This window comes from Pyrgilauda ruficollis, unplaced genomic scaffold (assembly GCF_017590135.1).
Source record: "Pyrgilauda ruficollis isolate IOZ18807 unplaced genomic scaffold, ASM1759013v1 scaffold12, whole genome shotgun sequence".
In the NCBI taxonomy this organism is placed as follows: domain Eukaryota; kingdom Metazoa; phylum Chordata; class Aves; order Passeriformes; family Passeridae; genus Pyrgilauda; species Pyrgilauda ruficollis.
The window spans coordinates 17275309-17291184 of NW_024510321.1; the positions used below are offsets into that span (position 1 = coordinate 17275309).

At 36.6% G+C, this 15876-nt stretch overlaps 1 protein-coding gene across 1 annotated transcript in view; it reads right to left on the bottom strand.

Moving 5' to 3' along the window:
• The window catches only part of MALRD1 (MAM and LDL receptor class A domain containing 1), a 234716-nt gene that overhangs the window by 171920 nt on the left and 46920 nt on the right, over window positions 1–15876 (bottom strand). The window contains exons 14-17 of the mRNA XM_041489150.1: window positions 4526–4678; window positions 4271–4376; window positions 2630–2997; window positions 782–1194 (exon numbers count right to left, since the gene is read on the bottom strand). Coding sequence (XP_041345084.1) covers window positions 782–1194; window positions 2630–2997; window positions 4271–4376; window positions 4526–4678 — 1040 coding nt within the window. The remainder of the gene's footprint in view (window positions 1–781; window positions 1195–2629; window positions 2998–4270; window positions 4377–4525; window positions 4679–15876) is intronic.

Genomic DNA, 15876 nt, shown 5'->3' on the forward strand with positions numbered 1-15876 from the left:
GTGATTAATGCCTTTTCCTCCAAAGGGGATAGAATTTCTCTTTACTTAAAAATAGTGTTTTGGAAATAATAATGAACAATCTAAAGAAAAAAATGTACTATGTCGGATTTAAAGGGAAGGTGGAAGATGTTTCACTTTCTAATATGATATGGGGGAGAGGAGAATGGTAATTTTAGGACCAGTTGACAATTGAGTGAACCAATGTCTCCTCTAATAACCCTGCAGAATATTCCAACTGGAATAAAAAGACCATATGTAATCAAAGATAAATAGTATATACAATATTTAAAAGAGAAAAATGTAAAATAGCTGTAACTTATTTTAATCATATATTTCTCCAAGAAATTTTTGACCCTTCGTCTAACCTGGCAGCCAAATATTTTGTATTGATATATTTTCTGGTATTATATAATTAAAATTAATTTGTAACTCTTTAAAAGTGAGGCAAAACAGAGGATATTCTTTTGAACAGAATTAATGAATCAAACTATTTTGTAGTAGATTTGGATTTTTTCACCAATTTATTGGAAAAAAAACCCAACAGTATTCATTTTAAATAACACATATTCAAAATATTAAAATTAAGTGGTTTAGGGGGAAAACTTAATGTAACCACAAGAACAAAAATATTTAACGTATTTCCTCAAAAAACCCTACAAAATATTTTGAAGCAAAATTGATTAGACAGTTACAAATAGCTTTGAGATTGTGCAGTTATTTATATACTCTCAATGTTTTATGATGCAGCAAATAAACACTTCAAAATTTAGAAGGATCATACCTGAAATGGCTTAGAACTGCTGATGAAGAGGGTCTGTCTGATCCATCTGTTTTCTTGATTTCCAAACTTGTACCACAACAGCCATCCCCTACCATTACTCACAGTTCTTTGGAAGACTGACAGCTTATAAACTTCTTTTCCAAACATGTGATAGTGGAAGCGGAAAACACAGGTTCCATAGCCAGAAGGGTTGAAGAGAGGACTCAGCAAAACTGCTTTATCTCGGAATTGGTGTGGCTCAGAGGATTCCAGGTAAAGGTAGTGTCCTCTGCCTGTGCCTGTCGTGTGATCCTTTAATGGGCCTGTATTAACTGTGGGGGTTGGACCCTGTACTCTGATCCAGTCAAAGTCATCCTGTACATCCTGCTCCCAATTGCACAGCCCATTTTCAAAGTTACACTGTAGGTCAGGGTCTGAAATGTAAAGAGAACAGACTGTCAAAAACAAAAAAGCAGTATCAAAAAGGGATGGTGCTTCAATATTTTTTTATCCTTGCAAATATTTATTTCCAATATATATCTGTCAAGTTGTATTTAATTTATTGAATAAACAGAACTGTGAGTAAAATTATCCATGTTATTAATTTTATGTATTATTAAAATTAAAGACTGTAAAGTTCTTTAACTGAAAGTGAACAGATCAAAGGAGTTAAAATTGAGGTTAATTGAATGAAATAAACCACACCATACTGTCTTGTACATATGTGTGATAAATGATCTAATGTATTTTTGCTTGGCAGACATAGTCCTAAAAACACATTTGGGTTTAGATCTTTACTATCCTCAATAATATTAACATGATAATTTTATCAAGGCTAAATCAAAGTGCTTATAACATGACTGCATTTTTTTATTTGACACCAAAGCGAAATGTATTAATTACTTCTAATATAAAACAATATAATGTGTTGAATTTGCATCCCAACTTTGTATCTTCTTTTAATAATCAGTAACTGACATAGCATTTTTTTAAATTAAGCTGTTGCATTTAACGGTGTTTAAAACTGCAACTCAAACCTTATCGTAGACCTCAAAATGGGTTATAAATAAGCTAGGCATTCTACAAGTAGAAAAACTAAGATAAGCTGGAAAGCCTTCACTTTCTTTTAAATTTACAGCAGTTTTAAGTTGATATTCAGCAATTATTGCTGCAGACTGATATCACCTCGAGCATGTAAGGTGCCCCCCATTCTCAAACTGATTGTCATTTGCATAATTCAGTTACCTCAGGAAGTGATAAAGCAAATGCTAGTTAATTTTATTTTATATTAATGTTCTTGAGTTCTTAAAATTGATGAATGCATGCTTCAGGGGAAAAACCATCAACAGCACCCTTCAGCACTCAAGGTGAATGTCAAAAATGGGAACGACTCATAGCTTTCCTCAGTACTTTCAGGTGCTTGCTTTGAAGGGGACAAATATATTCAGCATGACTCCTATCTTTAGTATAGATATCTTAACTTTTTTTGATAGGAAGGGTATAGGTCCTAAGAAGAGGTAGGACATACACTCCTCTCAGTCCATCAGAACGTCTGTGCTTCTGCCAGTAAAACCAAAGATAGCACCTTGACTTTACATTCTCCCTTTTAAAATAAACTTGTGACGAATGTTCGTGTTTTACACAAGACAAAGAAATGGAGTTGCTTTGGATAAAGGAGATAGAATTCCATTTACCCTCAGTTTAACTCATCATATGCATTTAAGTTTAAAATTATCGTTCTGTACTAACTCTAACTATACCGAGTGGAATCATTACTGGCTGTAACAACTCTGTGCTCTTTCAGTTCAGGGGTGAATTGGCAGGTCAATGTTTGTGTGGTGTTAGTGAGCAATAGTGGAGAGTACTCACCACAGCCGTCTTCATCTGATCCATCCCCACAGTCATCCACAAGATCACAGACCAATAAATGGTCAATACAAGCTTTCGTGTCTCTGCACCAGAAGCGATTTGGACCTTCACAACTTAATGCCGGAGGTGGGAGAGCACAGTTTTCAAATCTGATATCATCAATTGCTGAGACGCCCTCATAAACACCCAGACTGATTTTATCAAGTGAGAATTGGAAAGGATGTGCAAGGCGTCCAAGCTGAATGACTGCCCTCAGCCACTGATCCCCCTCGTTGTAGTAGGTCCTCCAAAGGACAGTAGGCTGTTTCAGCCCATCCACAAGCAACTGCAGCTCGGCTGCCCCAACTGACTCTCCATAATTGTAATACCTAAAATGATAAAAATAAGAATGTTAAGTGGGCAAATGATGAAAATGGACCACATCAGTTACAATGACCCCTGTCCTTTCTGTTATATCTCAGCGATGCATAGGAAATCCATAGGGCCTGTAAGTTAATCCATTTTCTGAATGATGGTAGGATATGCTGCTATATCAGTCTAGGCCTCATCCCAAGAACTGAAGATTTTGAGAGAAGAAGCATACTTCATTAAATTGAAAACCAGAACTGAAGAGACACATTTGCTTTTATATTCAGCAACAAACACTGCTCATTCAGATGCATAATTTCTTTTTATAAATTTAATTCAGTACATGATTGTAAAGTTTCAAGAAGGAAAAACAGAACACCTCCTGAATGCATAAGTATGCTTTCTATCTACGTTAGTTTTTGTTAACATGTTTCCTTCTAAGCTTTCAGCATTTAAAACTGACAAATACTTAGGTTGGCAATTGTACAATCAAACTGGGAGCAGAAGGACATATACAACCAACAACTTGTAATATCCAACTTCAAGTCATGAATCTTGGATAAAAAGACACTTCCACTTCCTTTGGCAGATGTATTTGACATCTCTGAGACAAACTGCGCTTGATAACATCGAGGTCAGGCCAAACCTTTATTTAAACAGTAACACCAGTTTGGCCTTAGTAAACAAATGATCAAAGCTATGTTTTTTCTGTCTATCTTTGACAAGTTTGCACAAAGACTGAGACAAGACAGTTACTGAAAATGTTTGTTTGGGTTTGATTTTTGATTTTAGTAGTGGGGTTTTGTTGTCTTGGTTTGGTTTGGTTTTTTCTGTGTATATGAAAAAATAAGTGGAAGCAAAGAACCAATTCTCACACTGGAACTTCTACTTAATAATAATGACATCTAATTTTGGATATTCAAGGTGACTCAAGGACCTATTAGATTTTTCAATGCTTTCCTTTTCTTGAAAAAAATTCACATTTTCAAATTTACTTAACCAAAGAATTGTTAGCAAAAGGACTGTGGTATTTGCCCATGTATGTACAGGTACAATCCTTTACTATAATTTTGCTCAGAGCCTGACAACTACATCATGTCATGTTTTACTTCTTTTCTGCAAGTGTTTCATTTTACATCTGTATTCTTCACAATGAAAACTATATGCTGACAGAATAAAATGAAATAAATACTTCAGAGAAAGATGTATCTATTTCAAACTATAACCTCAATTTCAGTCCAAGAGAAGCAATGTGAGGTAATTCAGGATTTTTAAATGTAAAGTATTTCATACCAAAAGGACAGTGTGCAATTTGATCCTGTTTGCCTGAACTTTGGGCTTCGTAACCGAGCTATTTGTGAAATGCTGTTGCTGCTCTTCAGAATGAACATAAAGTGACCTGTTAAAATAAATCAGAAAACAACTTTTCAGGCTAAAGAAATAAAGGGTGTATAAAGGTTTTTACAGCATTCATGGCGTCTGCTTAAAATCTGGTTAAGAAGCAGGTTTATCTATTCCACTTCTGTTTCTAGGCCTGGCTTGTCTTACCTTCAGTTTTGTTATAGGTGTGATCCCGTGGAGGAGCTTGCTTCTTCAATGCAGGTGGAAGAGCATTGCTGGAGCTTCTTACCCAGTCAAATTCATCTGCATTTACAGCTTCAAACCAGCCACAGCTCTCTCTTTCAAAGTCACACACAGCAGCTGGAATAAATAAAGAGACATTTCATTTCTATACACGACATTAACTTAAAAAAGCTTTGCAGTATGAAAAGTAAATAAAATGTTCCTAATATGTTATCAATATTCTAGAAGTAAGTCTAGGAAAGGGGCATGGAGATGCAGAGTGGCTTTCACCAGACATGAGGTATTTGCTTAGTAACAGCTGAGTAAAAGAGCAGCCACAGAGGGCCAGCCAAGCCACTGCTATGTGCCTGCTCTCAGTGAAACAGATCCTCCTCTCTTGGGGTGCTTCAGCCACAGCACTCAGAGCAGGCGAGGAGGTGCTGAAAACGAACCTCACAGTCCTCCTGGTACAGAGCAAGAACACTGGACACACAAAGCAGCCACAAACCTTCTGCAAGATCTGTTTTGTTGTGGGAGCCAGAAATAAAATCCCTTTTTTCCTAAATGCCAGCAAGTATATTAATGATAACAAAATCCTTCCTCTGTTCATAATTGGAATGAAGTTAAATATCAGGCATTAGTGAGTAACTATGATATTGGTAATCCCTGCAACACAAACTACTGAAGTGAAAAAGATCTGAAAAGCATATTCAACTGCATTCTTCAATTCTTCATTTAAAAGAGCAGTGATATTTTAGAAAATGTACATGTTACAAATAAAGGAGAAAAAAAAGTGGAAGGGTGTAATTTATGAATGAATGAAAATTGACATAGAATCATGGAATGGTCTGGGTTGGAAGGGGCCTTAAAGATCTTTTAGTTCCAGCCCCTTTGCCATAGGCAGGGACACCTCTCCCTAGACCAGGCTGCTCAGAGCCCCATCCAACCTGGCCTGGAGCATTTCCAGGGATGAGCTGTTCACAGCTGTCCTGGGCAACCTGTTCCAGTGACTCACCATTCCCACAGTAAAGAATTTCTTTTCATCAGGTTTTTCTCTCCAGTATTTTATAAAAAATCTTCATTAAATTACAAAATTATGCTTTTTCTTTTTTAATTTCTGCAAATATAACAGGCTTTAAATTGAAAACATTAAGAGAATTATTTCTCAAAATACTTTAAGAAATAATTTATTAGTTATATACATAGAGTAAATAAAACAAATATTCAGGTATGATTGTCAGAATTCTGTCATTATTTTATAACACATCAAGCTTTCAGTGGTCATATTATGCTATGCTCATAGGATGGTATGTAGAATATGCACATATCAGAATCATATGAATTCCCCTGAAGAGTAAGATTACATCAGTGTTCCTTTATGAAAAACATGGGAGGTTTTTTCTATTTGTTGTATTTTCTTTGTTTTCCTCTTTAGAAACTATGTTACACTAAGTTATACATAATATTTAGAAAGAATGAAAAATTACTAATGAGGCATGTTAGTAATATTGATAGCTATAGCTTCCAAAAAGAGAAGGCTTTGTGAATTATTAATAGTTAAAAGTCCACAGTTAGCTTTAAAAAAAAATTCTACAAATACAGAAGAACAAATAATGTTTAAGAGATCCAATAAAATATATGTTTTCTCTACATATGGTGTATGTGGGTCAGAAATGCCTACGATAAAATGATGCAAATCAAATGTGACTAAAAAACAGAAGGAAGGAATTTTTTGACAGAAAGTTTTGATAGAATAAAATGAAGACAAAATATATCTGCAAATATTCAAGGACTTAAGCATGAGAGAAATTACTGAAAATCCCCAGAGAGAATATAATGAAAAAGGAATATGGACAGCTATTTTTGATTTGCTTTTTAGTCAGTTGAAGAAACCATCACATATTCCCAGGAAAACAACCACAAAGTATATGACAGACCTTGGACACAGATGGTTACACCAAATGAGGCAAATAAACAAGATAAAACTGTTAAGTCTGAGCCCAGACTTCTTGCATCTGTAACTTGTAACACAGACAAAACAGAGAAGAAAGGATTCACTAGACCATTTAGCTTAAGCATGGATGAGTCCAGTGAGATAAAATAACCCTGAAAGCTTCAACTAAATCTCAAACCAACTATTTAACATCTAGGGAAAATACAAGAATACAGAAAGCTGGTAGAGCCTGGGTGAAATGCACTTGGCTCTTGATGCTTTATAACACTTCAATTATGTAATTCTCTTGTCCCACAACTTTTTTGACTGGCAGTTCCATTTCAGACAGTTTATTCAGAAAAAAAGTCTCTTGATTGGGTACTTTTGTTCTTTCTCTCACAGTGAACTCAACAATCTAATCTGCCTTCTCTCCTAAGACTTTTGCTTTTGCTTTTCTCCTATTCCTTTATCTTGTTCTCACATGCTGTGTATATACCCTAATCTCACGTGAGCCTGTGCACTCTGCCAGGCTGTCTGATTGTCATGTGCTGATGAATTTACTGCTAGTGTTTCTTAAACTCATTTTGTCATCCTCATTATGTTTGTACATTTAACCTACCAAAAGTTGTTAGCTTTTCTATATTTTTGATTTAGAAAATACTTCAACCATTTGTTTGATGCTGTTTAAATCCTAGTGGTATCCATGTCACCTGTATGAATACATTTTTCTTTGCTGCTCCTTTTAGCATCATTTCTAACAAGCTCCCTCCCTAGTCAAGAAGGAATCAGTGATCCTGTGAGCATCGAATTTCAGAGTGGTTGGCTTTGTTGATGCTTTGAGAAAGCTGCCTTTACTCCTTCAACAGATTCAGTTTTCTCTGAGCTGACTTGTTACCACAAAACCCTAGATTTTTTTCTGATTTTGGGCTCTTATGCAAAGTAATTTTCCCCTTTCTATTTTGAGCAATTTTATTCTAAGGCCTCCACAAATCACATGTGAAGTTTCTTTGTTAGCAGAGTGATGCCTAACATGAATTAATAAACAGTCTTGCTCAGAACAGTATTTTAAAAACAAATGTTTAAGATATTATAATTTCTTCAAGAATGGAAGTTCACAAATCTCTACAACGCCCAAAATCTCTCCTTGTCTTTCAGCCCCCGTAAGTTTATACAGAATACATCATAAATAAAAAATCCAGGTGAAGAGATAACATCATCACTATTGGCTTATAATATTTTCCTTTATTTAAAATATGTTTCTAAACCTTCTAATATACCAATACATTTTAAATTATTTTTCAATTAGTAATTTTAAGATAAATTAAGGAGTTTATTGCAAATTGGCAAAATTTGCAATAAATGGCAAAAATAAAATTATCATCAGTTCTAGGAACCAGTTTAACTCTGGACAAAGTCATCTTAAACTATTTTACCTCTCTTTATCATACAAACACACTGAAACACACACCTGCCTTCCCATTTTTATGTTTTTTATCCCAGCTCCTATTTACTAATTCCATCATATACACTCTATCAAATAACACCATAATTTGCTGGTGCAGTGGCCTAATTTCTACAGTGACAAACTGAATAGAGAACAGTTAAAAAAATAACCACAAAAGTTCATCAGCAAGAAGCAATGCTAACTGGAACAAACAAAAAATCAAACAAACAAAAGACAAAAAGCAAGTCACTACTTGAAGATCAAACAAGTCTGATATTTACAAAATCCAAGGCAGAGATCCCTCTTTCCTCAGTTTTCATTTCCAAATATTAATTGTTACTATTCTGAAATGAAATAACTACCAACCTCCCCCCAAAACACCAAACTAGAAAAAAAAAAAAAAACAATAAAACACTCATTAAAAAAACACAAAAAACCATAAAAACAAAAACAAAAAAATCCACACTTAAACATAAAGGTTAAACACAAATAGGTGTGGTAGTTTTCTCTACAGATGGCTACAGGAACAAGGTATTCCAGAACATTTTCTTTTGCTAAATTCTGTTGGGAAATCCATTTCAGTAGTCATGAAATTGCAACAGACTTGTTTGTGATTTCAGTCATGTGGGCTTTTTAGTACTAGACAGACATGATTTGTACATAACACACAGATGTATATCACTCGTGAAATGAGAAATAGCTTCGCCTGTAAGGAAGGCAAAACATGCAGATTAAAAAGATTTTGTTATAAATAAATCTTGTGATGTCACTGTGCACCTACATTTTTAACAACTAACTGCACTAAATGTCTCCTAACTTAGCTGTAGGACTTACAAAGACTGAGATTTTTACAGAGGGAAAATAAAATTCTAAAATGAATTCTATAAAACTGAAGGGAAAGTTCCTCTTTTTTACAGAACTATACAAAAATAATGTCCAGTGGTCACTATTCAGGTCTTGTTATTCACCCTGTTTTCTCTGCCACCAAAGCCCATTCAATATTTTTTATCAAAGTGCATAATTTGCTGGAAACCAAATGAGTAACTATGCAAGAAGACATAGATTTGGTCCAAAAGATACCATGCAGATATTTGCTGAAAGAAGTAGACAAGTTAGACTCATGACTTCTGGGTTCTATAGAAATTCTGAAAGTGTGTGTGGTCTCTGTCAGAAAAATGCCTTTGCTTTTTCCTCAATGCTGTTCTTTTCCACAGCTTCTTTCCTGTTTTCCTATTATACAACTGCTCTTCTGTGACCCTTTATCTCAGTCCTAGCATCACTGGAAAACTGGAAATCCTCACTCTCTTACCTCATTTGCCCAAGCAGCTCCCTGCTCCAGGTCCTCTCATGTAGTCTCAGCTCTGTCACTTAACAGCCACATTTTATACTGATCCCTCCCAAAATATCACTGCTCCGTATCTGTATTCTTCATTCCCATTCTCTCCTTGTTTTATTCTCTCTTATCAAACATTTATTCTTCCATTATTTTTCTCTCTCCTGACACTTTGATCAGCTGGTCCCAGTTCTCCCCCCCGAGCAGCCAAGGTCCCTCCTGCCCTGCCTTCTTCCAGCCCCATGGTATCTTCTCTCCTACACCAGACAGCTCAGGCAATGCAGCCTTTGCAGCCTTTTTTTTTTGCCCACTGTCAAAGGTGTTTTCCCTTCTCTGTAGATGGGATTTCAGTCCCATCCCTTCCCCATTTAACTTTCATGAGCTGACTCTTATGCAGTTATCTAGACACTTCCAGTATTAGGTACCTTCTCCAATTTACAACCTGGCAATCTTTTCAGTCCTTAAGCTAGTCTCTCTGATCTGGCTGCTGTTTCTGGTCTCACCTTTAAGAATTGCTGATTTGCCTGAAATGGAGTAGCAAGCATATGAGACAGACATTTTGGTATGCAAGATTTGACTCTAAAAATGAGATTTAGGAAGAGCTACTGTATAATTAGAGCAGAAGTGTTATGCTTTGCCAAGATTATTAATAGGAAATATGGGGAATTTTTCTTATAATACTGAGGAGATTTTTATTACTCATATGAAGGTAACCATTAGAAACCAAATAATATTTATCTTTAAACAATTATGCAACTAAAGTAGGTTTAAGAATCAGTATGTGCATCCTTCTCTTTACTTGCCTTCTAACTCAAATTAAGGTACATAAAACTGTGTACAAACGTATAGATTATGTCCAGTTTATGAATTACTTCATTTAAGGCTAGCCTTAGCATGCTTGTGCTGCCCTAAACTGTACACCATAGAAATAATAACTATTAAATGCATCTTTCATTTAGACATAAGCACAAAACAATACCATGTGTTTATGTGTGCTGGTTAGGGCTGCCGTGTAGTTAATTTTCTTAACGGCTGATAAAGGACTGTATTTTGGATTTGTGCTGGAAACAGTGTTGATTATTCAGGGATATTTTGATTATTGCTGAGCAATGTTTATATAGAGCCAAGGCCTTTCCTGCTCCTCACACTGGCCCACCAGCAAGGAGGCTGGGAATGCACAAAAAGCTGTGAAAAGGCACATCCAGGAAGGCTGACCCCAAGTGACAAAGGGATAGCCTACATCCTGTGGTGTCATGCTCAGCAGCAGATCAGGGGAGATGTTCCAAGTGGTGGTGTTCATCTTCCCAAGTCACTGTAATGTGTAATGGGGCCCTGCTCCCCTGGGGATGGCTGAACACTTGCCAGGGTGAATGAAATCCTTGTTCTGCTTTGCTTGTGTGCATGGATTTTGCTTTCCCTATCAAACTGTCTTTATCTCAACCCATGAGTTTTCCCACCTTTACTCATCTGATTCTCTCTCCCATCCTACCAGGGGAGTGAGTCAGCAGCTATGTGGGGCTGAGCTGCGGGTTCAACCATGACAGTCTTTTTGGCACATGTGACTTGAAGGGTTTGAGATAATGACAAGCGTGATTGGAATGTGTTGGATCAAATTTATAGCTTGTATTGACTTTTAGACATTAATTGGCACACTCCTGTGCCTGCCATGGGGCCTGCTTTCCTGACTGTTCATTAGAGCCTGGTGCTCCTTATGGGCTGCTTCTTGCTTTCACTGCTTGCTGCAGTGCTTATCTCCTGACTCTACTGTGCCTGGAGCATTTTGATAGCAACACAGGTGATGTGCCTGCTGGCAGGCGGCCAGGTCACTGCTGCTGCTGGAAGTCCAGTGTGGACTCGAGTCAAAGGGACTGTGACCTGTGGATGAGGCCACACAAGACTGGGACTCCCTGGGGTGTCTGTGGCTGACAATAAGCCCATGCCAGAGCAGGCACATCTTGAAGCACCTGTGGCCATGGTTATGCCTGTGTGGCAGCAGGTGTAACTCTGAAGGGTAAGTCCATGCTGGAGAAAGTACACCTCAAAGGATCTATGCCTGTGGGTGAGTCAGTGCTGCAACAGGTATGCCTTGATACATCAGCAACTGTGCACGAGGTCAGAACCTCAAAGCATGTGACCATGGAAAAACTTGTAAAAATATGCTATATTTAATATAAATGTAAATTATTTTTTATTTATTTTACATAGAAACCCATGTAATTATTCCTGTTAATCCACACCATAAGTAGACAGAGAAAAAAAAAAAAAAAAAAAAAAAAAAAAAGAACAGACACAAAAGACAGAGCATAAGGGAGAAATTAGCAAAGGTCAGACAGAATATCAATAATACATTTATGTACCAGATTGCTTTTCAACCTGATCTTATTCCTATTCCATCAACATAATTCTTAGGGTGCAAAAGTGAGCATTTAGACTACACCAAATGCATAGGATGTAGACCATATAAGTCATGCTGCACATTCATCTTCCAGGGCACAACACACAATGTAATAGGTGTGTTAGGTCACTGCTGTAAATCTGTAGCTTGAAAAAGGCTGTCGCATTTCCCCTCTGCTTTAATGCATGGAAGTCGAGTATAAAAAGTATAAAAGCTTTATGGCCATAGTAAATTCTTCATCTGTAGAAGAAAAGCTGTGATCTAATAGTGAGGGGCAGCAGCACTCAAGAGAGAAAATATTTGGTCAGTCCCAGAAGTGGTTATCTTCAACTGAGTTCTTTCAGGCCTGACAGGAAAAAGGTACTCATTTGAATGGAAGTGAAAATCAAGAGATGTCTCAAGGATTGATATTGAGAGTTAAAAAAATTGTATGGATACCTGGCTTATTTAGTGGATGTAGTGGACCTGAGTATCTAACTAAATATTCTTGCTGGAATTTAAGATTATAAGATTTAAAGTAAACATATTTGGAAAGACATTTTAAGCCCATGTAGTATCCTTGCCAGGTCTGCATACAAAGAGAAAAACATTAAGGCTTTAACAAGGTCAAGGTGCATGCAATCGTTATTAGATGGAACACCATGGGAAAAAAATCTTAATATTGATGAAAGCAACTATGTAGTTGGAAGAGGTGAACAAAAGTCTGTGCTTAGCCAAGTTCAGAAATAAGGAAAATTGAGAAATATGAAATGCTTGCATCCAAGATCAGGAACATGCAAAGAAAATATAGAAAGTAATGATGCACTACATTAGCATGAAGATGACGAAATACTATTTGAAAAGAATTATAAGAGCTATTCTAGTGCTGCAGACTTCCAGATTAATGTGCTGAAAGGCAAGTTTATTGCTTGGAAACAGTCAACTTGCCAAAATGCTTGCAGTGTCCTTTGTGTACCTACATTCTGCTTCCCACATTACAAGCTGTAGTGCCAGCACACACTGAGCCAGCTCAGCAGTAACAGTGATTTATAAGTCAGCAATATACTTAGAGCAAAGATCACCATAAATATAATGGTTCCAAAGTTTAACCTTTAGCATTGCATTGTTAATGTATTGTCTTGACAAATGAGACTTGGGTATAATAAAAGAGTCTTCAGTCATATAATTAGAGGAAAAAGAAAAAAAAATCGGTTGCCATAAAGGCTACTTGTAATTAAGGCTGGTCTAGGACTGCTTGAACACCTAGCTGGACATTTGTTTTCAGCCAAAGGTACAATGTTGAAATGGAAACAAAGGCTGAATAGTTAAAAGGAAATATAAATGGCCACAAAAAACCAGATCTTAATTTTCTTGATTAAAAGCTACCACTTCACTGCTATCCCAGTGCAGTGAAAGTTTCGTGCAGCTAAATCTATTTAGAACAATTTTAATTAAACTATTGATTTGGAAGTGTTATTATTTTGTCAGAGAACAAACACGCTTTACCTGAATTTGAAAAGGGTAATGTGAGAAAAATCCAGACTATCATAACCCAATGCTGTAAAAGGTATGTAATCATAACTAAAGTAGAAAAAACATCAAGTAAATTAAAAAATTGAGTGTTTTAATATGAATAACATGGACAGGGAAGCAGTAAAGAAGTAAAAACTCTTCTCAGTTGTGCCCAGTGAAACGAGAAGAACCAACAGACACTTGTTTTACTGCAAGGGTGATCAAACACTGGAAGAGGGTGTCCTGGCTGGCTGGGTAGTCTCCATCCTCACAGGTATTCAGAACCCAACCGTGTCAAGCTCAGGGCATTTGGCTCTGGTGTCCCTGCTTCAAGCATGGTGGTATTTAAGTAATCTTCAAATATGACTTCCGACCTCAGCTGTGCTACAGTAACATCAGAATTTTCTTTACTCTGGCCCACAAGAGGAAAGATATTCTGCTTAGTGAACATTCAGTAGTAATTTCTGATTTTAGCTAGCCAAAACTAACTGTTAGCTAGTAAAACAAAATGCAGTTTTATACGTCAAAGTTCTGTATATTTTGGATAACAGTCTTTCTAAACAATTAAAACCCTCAATACCTGTACTCTAGCTGAAGAAGATCCAATGCTAAAATTGAAGAGAAATTGCATAGAAGCTGTAATTATTTCATTTACCTGCAAATAGTCAAATAGAGCAACAAGTCTCAGATCTCCAGATAAAAACCATAAAATATGAACAGTGAAATTGGATTATATTAGCGCCTCTAAAGAAGTTTTTAGATGCATAACAGGGTACAGAAAATAATTTGAGGATCTTGTCTACAATATTTCTGTCATTTGTGTTGAATGTGCTAGAAAGTATCATGCTCTGTTTTTAAAAAGAAAACTTGCATTAAATAAATCTCATGGCAATTCTTTTGAAAATGCATCTCAAGTTCTACAGCAAAGCTGATGGTTCAAAGCAAAAGACTCATTTTCAAAAGTGTAAAGTATAACTGTGATTTCCTACGCAAAGCAGTGCCGCGCTGCTGTCCGAGTCTCTCAGGAAACTGAATTAATCAAAAAGACTTTTTAAGCTGCATATTAGAGACCCTGAAACAGTTCCAAGCTCCCTGCTGACTGTACAGTGGGCAGGGATTCTGAGATGCATCACCTCCCTCTACTTTCCCATGCAGAGAAAGCCCAGGCATGTGGCCCTGACAGGAGTCACAGCTCGTCCAAAAAGAAGGTGCTGACTCAGCTTAAATTGTATCTGTGACCAGGTTTGTGGTACTGCTGTGGCATCTTCACATCAAAAGTAAGTATATAAAACATACAATTTGAATGCAATTCTGTGACCAGTGCATTAGAATTATAAAATAAAACACTATTTTTTAAGGAGCATCTTCTACTAAATAATTAATCAAAACATTTTCTTCTGGTTTCAATACTAAGGGAGAAGTAGTTGCTACAGAAACTAAAAGGGGAAAAATCACAGAACAGAATCAAAGTGAAGTAACTATTTCTCAAGAGCTTTTACTTTTAATTAAATTTCAAGATTTATGAGGTCATGAAAGCATTGCAAATAGGACAAAGGAACATAGTCACAGGAGCTTAACAGCATAGATTTCAAAGTTTTCACTTACGGCATTTGGTTTCATCATGGTTATTTGGGCAGTCAGGCTTAAAATCACAAAATTTATCAGGTGAAATACATTGCCCATTCCCACATGAAAAATATCCCTCTGGACAGTAAAAAGATGAAGCATTAGCATCTGCAGATTCTCTTTCCCCTTAAAAATCAGAAAATGACATGTAAGTAACCCACAAGTATATAAAATTATAAGTGCTTTTTATCTCCATTTAATATAGCAACGTGCTCAGCACCAGGATCAGATCAGCACCTGTGCTGTATACTAGATTATATCACAGCTGATAGGAAACACAGCTGATCTCAATGTCTGATGGCCTTAAACTAAATCTTACTCTCCACAATATTCAAATTTTCGTGTGAAAAGTTATAAAATACACCTTGGTGTTACAGAGCCAGGCTCCTGCTCCAGAGGCCAGAGGCTGGTACAGCTCCCTGCTCTTTCCCTGGGAGCCAGGGGCAGGTTTTCCACCAAACCCTTCTGCTGTAGCTGTGCTCAGGTCACAATGAAAGCTGCAAGAAGCCAAAGCTGGGTGCTGCACCATTACTAGCCTGTACCTCAACTTACACACTAGAAAACACCCCAAATTTCAATGAATGGGGAGGCAAAAATCCAGGGTCTGCTGATTTTTCTCCAGTAAATTTCTGTAAAGTGAGGAAGTGAGAGGAATGAGCAACTTTTCATATTCTTTGCTTAACTTAACTTTTTAAAATGCTCATATTTCTATCAAGACAGGGATTAAAAAAAAACCAAAACAAAACAAAAAAAAAACCCTCCCTTCTAAAAACAATATCTTTGTGATTAATGGGTAAATGAGGGAGTTGCAGGGAAAATAATTAAAGCAAATAAATGTTTCTCTAAATACCTCAATCCCAATGTATATAGGGATCAGAGAAGCCTTAAAAAAACCACTGAAGTTCTCTATTACGCCTTTAAATTTTTGGTTATTAAATTCAGATACCTTATGTTTATAACTCATCAGCATCAGCCCTGACTGCACATGTGCCCATGCCATTTTTGAAAAGCAGCTGCTAGCATCAAGAGGACCACGAGCAGCAGTCTGACAGGTTACGTTGTTTTATATTTCCATCCATTGGCTCTTCCAGACTACAGAGTGTGAGAATGAAGA